The sequence below is a fragment of the Tinamus guttatus genome, unplaced genomic scaffold (assembly GCF_059628265.1).
Source record: "Tinamus guttatus ecotype Peru unplaced genomic scaffold, ASM5962826v1 Tinamus_guttatus_pri_ptg000827l, whole genome shotgun sequence".
NCBI lineage: Eukaryota > Metazoa > Chordata > Aves > Tinamiformes > Tinamidae > Tinamus > Tinamus guttatus.
In genome coordinates this window covers 95,808-106,756 of record NW_028289361.1, presented here as the reverse complement: position 1 = coordinate 106,756, position 10,949 = coordinate 95,808, and the positions used below count along the sequence as shown (strand labels likewise).

Below are 10,949 nucleotides of genomic sequence, written 5' to 3'. Positions count from 1 at the left end.
TGGGGTGGGGGGGGGGCACATCACAACACCTTTATTGGGGGGGTGGCTGGTCCCGGTGGCGGTTGGGGACGTCGTTGGGGACGTCGGTGTCACTCGAGCGCCTGCAGCATGAGGAGCTGCTTGAGGACCTTGGTCTGGCTGGTCTCGCGGATCTCCCCCGCCAGGAACATCTCGTCCACCACGGTGTAGACCTGGGGACACGCGTGTCACCCCCCGTGTCACCGACCCGTGTCACCAACCGGTGTCACCGACCCGCACACACACACACCTAGGGACATGCGTGTCACCGACCCGTGTCACCAACCGGTGTCACCGACCCGCACATACACACACCTAGCGACATGTGTGTCACCTTCCGTGTCACCGACCGGTGTCACCGACCCGCCCGCATGCACACCTGGGAAGACCTGTGTCACCTCTCCATGTCACCGACCCACACACACACACCTGGGGACACACCTGTCACCGACCTGTGTCACCTCCCCGTGTCACTGACCCACACACACACCTGGGGACACCCGTGTCACCTCCCCATGTCACCGGCCTGTGTTACCTCCCCGTGTCACCCACCCGCACGCACACACACCTGGGGACACGTGTGTCACCCCCCCATGTCACCCCCCCGGTGTCACCAACCTGCACACACATACACCTGGGGACACGTGTGTCACCTCCCTGCGTCACCACCCTGTGTCACTAACCCACACACACACACCTGGGGACACGGGTGTCACCTCCCGCATCACCTCCCCGTGTCACCGACCCACACACACCCCTGGGGACACGCGTGTCACCTCCCCGTGTCACCAACCCATGTCACCGACCCACACACACACACCCCTGGGGACACACGTGTCACCCCCCTGTGTCACCAACCCACCCATGTGCACACACGGTGACATGCGCGTCACCCCCCCCCCCCCAGGGTCACAGGTGTCACCAACCCCCCAAGGACATGGGTGTCACCAACCCCCCCATGGGGACACAGGTGTCACCACCATCCCCAGGGTCACAGGTGTCACCAACCCCCCCCCATGGGGACACAGGTGTCACCAACCCCCCCCATGGGGACACCCCCTCCCCCGACAAGGGGACATGGGGACAAGACTCCCCCCCCCATCCCAAAATAATAATAATAATAAAAACAGGGAAATGGGGCTGGAAAATGCCCCAAACAGCCCCAAAAAGGTGGGGGGGATCCCGGGGTGAATTCCGGGGCGGATCCCGGATTTGGGGCGAATTCCGCCCGGATCGGGGCCGGCACCTTGTAGAAGTTGAAGACGAGGTCGAGCTCACAGACGTTGTGGAAATACTCGTTGAGCACCTGGAAGGGCAGCGGATGAGCCGGGATCCCGTGGGATCCGCCCGGAATTCCGTCGGATCCGGGGGGGGGAATCCCGCGGGATCCAAGGAGGGGGATCCCGTGGGATCCGGGCATCCCCGTGGGATGCGAGCGAGGTGGAACCGTGTGAGATCCCTGGAGTGACCCGGCCGGATCCCAGTGCCCAGATGGGATCCCTTGGGATCCGCCTGAATCCCGTCGGATCCCGCGGGGGAGTCCCATGGGATCCAAGGAGGGGGATCTCGTGGGATCCAAGGAGGGGGATCCCCATGGGATCTGGGCGAGTCGGAGCCGTGCGAGATCCCCGGAGTGACCCGACTGGATCCCAGTGCTCAGGTGGGATCCCTTGGGATATGCCTGAATCCCGTGGGATCTGGCAGGGAATCCCACGGGATCCAAGGAAGGGGATCCCATGGGACGCGAGTGAGCCGGAACCGTGTGAGATCCCTGGAGTGACCTGGCTGGATCCCAGTGCCCAGATGGGATCCCTTAGGATCCACCTGAATCCTGTGGGATCCGGGGTGAGAATCCCATGGGATCCAAGGAGGGGGATCCTGTGGGATCCGGGCATCCCCGTGGGATGCGAGCGAGGTGGAACCGTGCGAGATCCCTGGAGCGACCCGGCCGGATGCCAGTGCCCAGATGGGATCCCTTGGGATCCGCCTGAATCCCATCGGATCCCAGGGGGAAATCCCATGGGATCCAAGGAGGGGGAATCCCCGTGGGATCTGGGCGAGCCGGAGCCGTGCGAGATCCCCGGAGTGACCCGACTGGATCCCAGTGCCCAGATGGGATCCCTTGGGATCCGCCTGAATCCCGTCGGATCAGCGGGGGGGAATCCCGTGGGATGCATGGAGGGGGATCCCGTGGGATCCGGGCATCCCCGTGGGATGCGAGCGAGCCGGAGCCCAGATGGGATCCGGCGGGATTTGGGCTCCTAGCTAGAATTGGGCAGGGATCCAAGGGGATCCCACTCCATGGGATCCAATGGGATCCGAGCCCAAGCGTCCCGCTGGGATCCAAGCTCCCTACAAGGACCTGATCTCCCTGCTGGGATCTTCCAGGACCTGGGATCTGCAGCAGGATCCAACGGGATTGGGGCTCTTAAAGGGGAACTGAGGGGGATCCCTGAGGGCTCCGCTGAGATCTGTCGGGATCCCAGCTCTCCCATTGGGATCTCACCGGAATGGAGCTTCCCGGTGGGATGGCAGCTCCTGAACACGGTCCGAGCTCCCTGGCAGGGCCCGGGATCCCGGGCGGGATCCCAGGGGATCTGGGCATCCTGGCAGGATCTGCTGGAGTCACAGCTCCCAGGTAGGACCGGAGCTTCCGAAGGGGATCCCACAGGATCCGAGCTCCCAGGATCCAGGTGGGATCCAGCAGGATCTGCCTCTCCCATAGGATCCACTAGGATCCAAGCACCCCTGTGGGATCCCACAGGATTGGAACACCTGGGCGGGATTCAGTAGGATCCAAAGCCCTCATGGGATCCCACAGGATCCAGGCTCTCCCATGGGATCCACTAGGATCCAAACACCCAGGCGGGATCCCGCAGGATCCGACCTCTCCCGGGGGTTCGGAGCAACCACACGGGATCTGGTGGGATCCAAGCCCTCCCATGGGATCCGAGCACCTGCATCCCAAAGGATCCAGCCTCTCCCATAGGATTGGGTGGGATCCACAGAATCCTGGCTCTCCATGAGATCCCAACCTCCCCATGGGATCCCAACGGCACCCGGTGCCACCAAGGAGCCTCCACTCCGGCCTCCACCGCCATCCAACGCAGGGATCCCCGGCTCCAGGGCGGGATTCCCGGCTCTGCGGCAGAATTCCCGGCTCTGCAGCGGGATTCCCGGCTCCGGGGCGGAATTCCCGGCTCCGGGGCGGGATCCCGGCGGGATCCGTAGGGATCTCACCTCCACGAAGTTGTGGATGGCCTCCAGGTAGGCCAGGTTGTTGTCGGTGACGTCCACGCAGATGCAGAAGTAGAGGCCGGCGTAGCGGCGATAGATGATCTTGAAGTTGCGGAACTGCGGGGACAACGGGGACATTGGGGACACTGGGGACACCAGGGGGACACTGGGGACATCAGGGGGACATTGGGGACACCGGCGGGGACACCAGAAGGGGACCCCGCGAGGGCCACGGAGGAGGTTTTGGGGGCCAAAGTGGCCGCTTTGGGGGCAAAACCGCAGCCACATCTGAGGGAAATTCCTTTTTTGGGATCACGCGAAGCCACTTTGGGGGAAAAAATGTGGATTTTGGGACAAGCAGAGCTGCTTTGGGGGGAAAACTGCAGCTTTTGGGTCAAACAGAGCCGCTTCAGGGGGAAAACTGCAGCCACATCTGGGGAAAACTCATTTTTTGGGATTGAGCGAGGCCACTTTTGGGGGGAAAAATGTGGATTTTGGGTCCAGCAGAGGCGCTTTGGGGGCAAAATCACCACTTTGGGGCCAAGGAGAGCTACTTTGGGGGCAAAATTGCAGCTTTTGCGTCCAGCAGAGCCATTTCGGGGGCAAAATCACCACTTTGGGGCCACGGAGAGCCACTTTGGGGGCAAAACTGCAGCTTTTGGGTCCAGCAGAGCCGCTTTGGGGGCAAAATCACCACTTTGGGAGCAAAACTGCAGCTTTTGGGTCCACCAGAGCCACTTCGGGGGGCAAAGCTGCATCTTTTGGGCCAAAACCGGCTACTCTGGGGGCAAACTCCCCACTCTTGATGCCAGCAGAGCCTCTTTGGGGACCCCCTCCTGCTCTACAGGCCCCCAAATCCCCGTTTTGGTGCCAAAACCCCCCGTTTTGGCGCCGAAACCCCCCGTTTTGGCGCCGAAAGCCCCCGTTTTGGCGCTGCGGCGGCCCCGCCGGGCGCTTCCCGTCCCGGGCGGCATTCCCGGCGTTCCCGGCGGCGCTCCGTCACCTCCACGAAGTTGGTGTGCTTGGCGTCGCGCACCGTCACCACCGCGTGCACCTCCTCGATCAGCTTCTGCTTCTCGTCGTCGTCGAACTGCATGTACCACTTGGCCAGGCGCGTCTTGCCCGCCCGGTTCTGGATCAGGATGAAGCGGATCTGCCCCCAAAAACCCGGAATGGGGAAAAAAAAAGTCACATGATTTTTCCGTTTTTTAAGCCTCTTCTGCCTTTTGCTTCCTGTTTTCACTTTTTTAGGTTTTTTTCCTCTTTTGGGGCGTTGCTGCTGGCTTGGAAGGGGAGAAGGGGCTCGTGGAGGACCCAAAAAGGGGGAAATTGTCCCCAAAAGGCGGCTCTGGGGAGGGGCTGCCGCCTCCTCACCATGGGGACCCCAATGTCCGGTCCCACATGGGGACCCCAGAAGGGGGTGACCCCCCCCCATGCAGCCCCCCCCTTTCAATAGGGGCTCTATAGGGGTCGCCCACCAGGGATCTATAGGGAATATCTATGGGGGGAATCTAAGCAGACCCCCTCCCTATGGGGTTGCTGGGGGGGGGGGGGTCCAAGCTGCCCCTCAAGTGCCCCCCCCACATATGGGGACCCCAAAACCACCCGCTCCCCCCCCACCCGCACGGGGACACCCATAGGACCCTATGGGGGTGGGGGTTCCTATATGGCAACCGCCCCCCCACCCCGCAACGAGCCCCCCCCACTATCCTCCCCCCATAAAGGTCCCTATAGGGGGGTCCCTACGAGCCATTCCCCCCACTCCGCCTCACCATGGTGGCCCTGTCACTGCCGAGCGCCCCCCGCCCGCGCCGCCGCACCGGAAATCCGGCCCCCCGACGCAGGGCACGCTGGGACTTGTAGTTCTCAGCGCCTCTCCCCTTTACCCCCTCTTCCCCACGGCCCGCCCGCAGGGCATGCCGGGATTGTATTCCCCCTCGCCCCGAGCAGCACTTCCGCCTCGGCTGCTCCCGGCGGCCACCGCGCTGGTCACCCGCCCTTCCCAGCAGCCTTTACCCCCGCAAGGCACGCCGGGATGTATTCCCCCTCATCCCCTCCCCGCTTCCGCCTCGGCCGCTCGCCGTTTCCCTTTGGAATGGGAATGGGAGCGCCTGGATGGGGTGCCATCATGTGATCCCAGGGTCCTGATGAGGGCAAATGGGATCTGGGATCAGTTTGGATACAGGGAGATGGGAAATCCTGAGAAGGTTCCGTATTCGTCGTGGGGATCTGTTGGGAGTGGAGCTTCCAGGAGGGTTCAGGGATGTGGTGGGATCCAAGATCTTGGATGGGCCCCAAATGGATCTGAACTCCCAGGCGGGATCCAATGGGATCCAAGCTCCTGGGAGGCACCTGAACTCACGGACCTGATGGGATCCAAGCTCCTGGTTGGGATCAAACTCCTGGAAGGGATCTGAGCTCCTGAAAGAGACGGAGCTCCTGGCTGGGGCCTGCTGGGAATCAAGCTCTGGGATGGGATTGCAGCAGCATCCAGGGCAGTCCCGGAGAGGAGGGATTTCAGGGATTCCGTGTGGGATCAGAGCGTATCCGGCGGGGTCAGGCCCCCTACGTGGGATGTGATGGGATTGGAGGGCCAATGCGGCCCCCCTGCAATGTCCCCCCCCTTCAAGGTCCCCTCCCCAATGTCCCCCGGTGCAATGACCCCCCGCGACCAGCGCGGGCCGGGAGGGGGCGTGGCCTCGGCAACGGGGCGTGGCCTCATCGCCCCGCCCTTCCCCGCGCGGTCGGCCCCGCCCCGCCGCGCACGCGCACCTCCCTCCCCGCCGCGCCTGCGCCGCGCTCAGCCCTCCCTCCCGCCGCGCATGCGCCGCGCGCCCGCCGCGCGGCCCCGCCCTCCCCGCCGCGCATGCGCCGTGCGGCGGTCGCGCGGCCGCCGCCGTCGTGAGGGAGGAGGAGGAGGAGGAGGGAGGAGGCGGCGCGGGGAGGAAGGCGCCGCCATTACAGGCCCTGCCCGGCCCCGCGCGCCCCCAGCCCTGCCCGCCGGAGCCGCCCTGCGCGGGGGGGCCATGGCGCTGCCGCCGCCTCCTCCTCAGGCCTCCGCCGCCGCCGCTGCCGCCGCCGCCACCTCGGGCCTCGCCGCCGCCCCCGGCCGGGGCCGCCGGAGCCGCCGCCAGGGTAAGGGAGCGCCGCGGGCGGCCGCCATGGCGCCCACGGGGGAGCCTCCCCCAGAGCTACCCCCGCTCAGAGCAGAGACCCCCCCCCCCCACACACAGCGAGACCCCTCCCAGGGAGAGACCCCCTGCAAAAGGGAGAACCCCCCGAAAGGAGATTCCCCCTTAGAGCAGAGACCCCCCCCATTCACAGCGAGACCCCCCAAAGGGAGATTCCCCCTCAGAAGAAACCCCCCCCCTACACACAACCGAGACCCCCTCTTAGGGAAGAACCCCCCCCAAAAAGGTTGACCCCCCCCCTCAAAGGGAGACCCCTCCTCAAAGAAGAGCCCCCTCCAAGCGAGACCCCGCCCACCTAGGGGAGAGGACCCCCCCCCCAAAGGGAGACCCCCCCCCCCACAGGGTGATCCCCCCAAATGGAGATTCCTGCCCCCCCCCCGAGGAAACACCCCCCGAGCAGAGAAACCCCCTCCTCAAAGGAGACCCCCCCCCCCAAGAAGGTTCCCCCCATCTTAGGTGCCCCCCCCACCCCCCAAATTAGGGTCCTTCCCCCCAGGTTATTGGAGGGAGGGGGAAGCAGGGGAGGGGGGGGAGTTTCCCGGTGCTTCCGGGCGGCCGCCGATCCCAATCCTGCCGCTCCAGAGCCGCTTTTCCGCCTCCCTCCATCCCTCGATCCCACCCGGAGCAGGAGGGAAGGGGGGGGGCTCCAGCACAGGGGAGACAAAGAACAACATCCACCCCCCCCCCAACTCGGCTCCGCTTCCGACGGCTCCGCTTGTTCTCCCGGCGCCGCCGCCGCCTCTCCGGCCTTTCCCGGCGCGCGGAGCGGCCGGAAGCTCCCGGCCGCCTTTTCATTCCCCACCTCCGTCCGCTCCGCATTCCCAGCCCCCGGGGGGGTTTTTAGGGAATCTTTCCCACTTTCCCCCTCCCCGCCTCCCTCCTTGCTCCGGCTTTTGCTTCCCGCTCCCGTTTGGCGCCGGCTCTGTGCGGATCGACCGGCCGAGGACGGCGCCTGGCTTCCCGGTTTAAGGAATTCCCTGCTTGTAGAGAGCGCAGAAAGCCGCTTGCTTCCCGGCTCCGACACCTCGGGAACGCCGGGCATCCCGTTAATTATAGGAGCAGCGCTTAATTGGGCTGGAATTTGATTGGATCTGGCAAGGCCCCGCGCTTCCGCAGCCGCTTTTCCGTGCCGAGGTGAGGGAATTCCGCCCGGAAAACCGCCCTCGGAAGGGTGGTTTTCCTCCCGAAAACAGCTCAGAGAAGCCGCTTTTCCCAGCCGTTTTCCCATGGAAAACGTTCCGGGATGAGGGAATTTTGGGAAGCGCGTGATGCCGGCCGTGGCCTTTGCCTTGTTTACACCTTGCTGGCCGGGTGACACCGGGTGACGCCGGCTGTTTGCGGGTGACGTCAGCAGCTCCGGCCCAGATCAAGGTCCCGGCTCAAAGCGATGCCGACGGATCCGGCCCTTTCCCGGAAACCTTTTGGGGGTAAATTGCCCAAATTGCGGCAAAATCCGTATCCGCACCAAGCGCTTCCTGGCGGATACAGCGTTCCGCTTCTCCGCTCTTCCCGATTCTCCACTCCTTTTCCCCCCCTCTCTGTGACTCCCATCCCGCTTGGAGAGCCGCAATTCCCACAGCAGCGGAGCGTGGGATGCCATAAACTGCTCCACACCAGCCCCATCCGGAGCATTTTTCCCTAAAATCTTGGCTAATTGGTGCTGGATTTGCGCTTTCCATCCTCCCGCCAGCATCTGCATCCCCAAAAAAAAGGGAGAATCCCGCCATGAATCCCATTTTCTCCCAGGATAGCTACAGCGCGTTCCCGAATGGCGGCCGATAAAGGGGAATCCTTCCCTTTTCCCGGTCACAGTGGAGGTTTGGGAAGTGCTGCATCCACAACGGCGTAAAATTCCATGGGAAAAGTTGCCATCCATCTCCCGCTTTTCCCTAAGTTTGCTACATCTGCATTTTAAATTTACATCTGTATTTATGATCTCAGCGTTCCCATTTTCCAGATGGATTTCCCAGCTCATCGCTTTTCCCATCTGCCTTTTCCCTCGTCCCTTTTCCCAACCAGATCCGAGCCCAATTCTCTTCTAATTCACTCTTGCTTTTTGGGTTCCCTCCCTTTTTTTCCTGATTCTATGCTCAAATCCGACATTTTCTGGTTCCTTTTCAATTTATTTCCCACCTTGGTGCTTGGGATACCAGGAAGAGGCCGACAGGGATCCTTAAGGGAATTTTATCCATTGGAATGCTGCGTTTTTGGTATCCAAATGGGAATTTTTGCAGACTTTTGTCTTCAGCCACATGATTAAATCAAGGGGAGGGAATGGGGTGGGAAAAATGCCGCTCCATTGGAGTTGAGTGGGATTGTGCCGGGTGAATCCAGGTCGTTCTTCTGGGAGCTGCGTGCGGAAACGCCGGAATGATGGATCTGGGGGTGCCCTGGGTGAGTTTTAGCTGGAGAAATTCCAATAATTTTCCGTGAGGATTTGGGAGAGCAGCTCCTGGAGAAAACCTGAGGAACAATCTGCTTTGTGTGGAGAACTAGGGATTTTTCCATGCTGGGAATCAGCTTTGAGGAGAAATCTGGAAAAATTCCACAGTTTTTTTTGTTGCTCCTCTCTAACCGGAGCCGAATCCGTGTGTGAGGGAGAAGCCGGAGCCGTGGGCTTCCCGGTTAAAGTCGCCATCCGGATAGAGCTTTTCCAAGCCCGGAATGATTGATCCGCGTCAGCCTCCGCTGGGATCTGGAGTGGCCCCTTTGGAGCGAAACCCTTTGGTTCAAGCTGAGATTCCGGAGAACTTGGGAATGTTTTTCCGCGCTCTCCTGGATCGGGGAAGAGGAGGAGTTGGGATCCGACTGCGGAGGAACCGGATGCTCCCGATCCCTCCCCTTTTCCGCGCATCTTCCGAAGCTGCTAGATAGGAGAGCGGCTCCGGCTCCCAATCCTTTGGGAATTTCCTCCTGTAGTGGCTCTGGTTATCCTGCAGAGCCCAGGGAATCCTCAGGATCTCTGGGAGCGGATCCTGCTCTTGGATGGGATCCCGGGAACTGCGACTTCCGAAAGCGCAAGATTATCCAGGGCTGGATCCGGCTGTCACCACCTCGCTCCAAATATCGGGATCAAGCCCCTTTTCCAGGTGGAAATGTCACCTTTTTGCCTGTCGCATGTCCCATTTTGGGACATTTTCCCAGCATTTCGGCACAGCATCCCAGAGGATCATTCCAGAAGCGATTCCCAGCTTGAAAGGGGGAATTTCATCCTGGGAGCCGGAGCGAGACCCATCTGGTGCCTCTGCTTAAGCCCTTCCCGGCTCCAGATGGTCGTTGGCTTCCGTCGATCCTTATGGAATGCCCCATTTTGGAGATTCCCGAGCTTTTTCCAAACAGGAAAACTTGTGGGAAATCCTGTGCGCGCATCCTCCGGATCCATCCTTGCCTGATCCGGGCCCAAATATGGCAAAATCGGCCCAATTTGGAGAGAAAAGCGGAGGTGAAAGTGCAGCTGGAGACGCGAGTCCGGCTCCGGAATGCTCCAATCCTGGCGTTTTTCCGGGAGCTGCCGGATCGCTCCGCTTGTGGCTTCAGAGATCTGACTTGTGATCGGATTTAGGGAATCTGATGTGGTGATTAAGAGGAAAATCTTGGGGAAAAACCAATTATTTGGAGGCAGATTGACTGTCAGGTGGGATGTGCTGGCATTCCCGATCCAGCGGCGTTCCTGGGATCGCCAAAGAGCCTCTTTATAAGGACTTCCCCTGGATCCAGGGGCTTTATTGGGTCTATTGTTAGTAAGAAATGTCTTTTTTTTTTCTGGAGCCACCCCATGGGATATTCTGGGAATATCCCAATATTCTGGGAATGCCGCTGAGCCTAAAGAGATCCTAGGAATTTTTTGGAGCGATCCAGATGTTAGGGAGGTGGGAAATAGGGGTGAAAACTGGGATCTGGGTGTTAATATACGGGAATACGGGAAGCGAGCGGGATGCGGCCTGAGATGCCCCCCACTCCAGAGCCCCCCCGGGACATTCCAGGCCTCTCCCAATACTCTGGAAATGCTCCAGAGCCAAGGGAAATCCTGGGAATTTTGGGAAGCCATCTGGGAGATGGGAAACGCAGGTGAAAACCGGGATCCGGGTGGCACCCACATGCTCCAAAAACGGGAAGCGAGCAGGATGCGACCTCAGCTACCCCCCACTCCAGAGCCTACTCTTTTCCCCATTTTCCCAGGGGACATTCCCAGCCCAATTTGAGCTCATTTAACCCATGGGAAGCACATGACTCCTTAACGCTCTCCCCTTTTCCCAGGGAAATTCCAGCCCAGTTAGGGCCCATTTAACCCCCGGGAAGCGCGCGGCTTCCTAACGCTCTCCGCTTTTCCTGGGGAAAATTCCAGCCCAGTTTGAGCCCATTTAGTCCATGGGAAGCGCGCGGCTCCCTAACACTCTCCCTTTTTCCCCTTTTCCCGGGGACATTCCGGCCCAGTTTGAGCCCATTTAGCCCATGGGAAGCGCATGGCTCACTAACGCTCTCCCCTTCTCCCCCTTTTCCCAG

General features: G+C 61.4%; 1 protein-coding gene across 1 annotated transcript; it reads right to left on the bottom strand.

Annotated features, from left to right (window-relative positions):
- AP2S1 (adaptor related protein complex 2 subunit sigma 1) lies at nt 1-5,081 on the bottom strand. Its single transcript, XM_088537634.1, has 5 exons — nt 5,028-5,081; nt 4,259-4,408; nt 3,259-3,372; nt 1,265-1,324; nt 1-191 (listed from the first exon to the last, which is right to left on the bottom strand). Exons 1-5 carry the CDS (start codon nt 5,028-5,030, stop codon nt 90-92), a joined length of 429 nt encoding a protein of 142 aa, XP_088393760.1. The 5' UTR covers nt 5,031-5,081; the 3' UTR covers nt 1-89.
- Between the last annotated feature and the right edge of the window lie 5,868 nt (nt 5,082-10,949).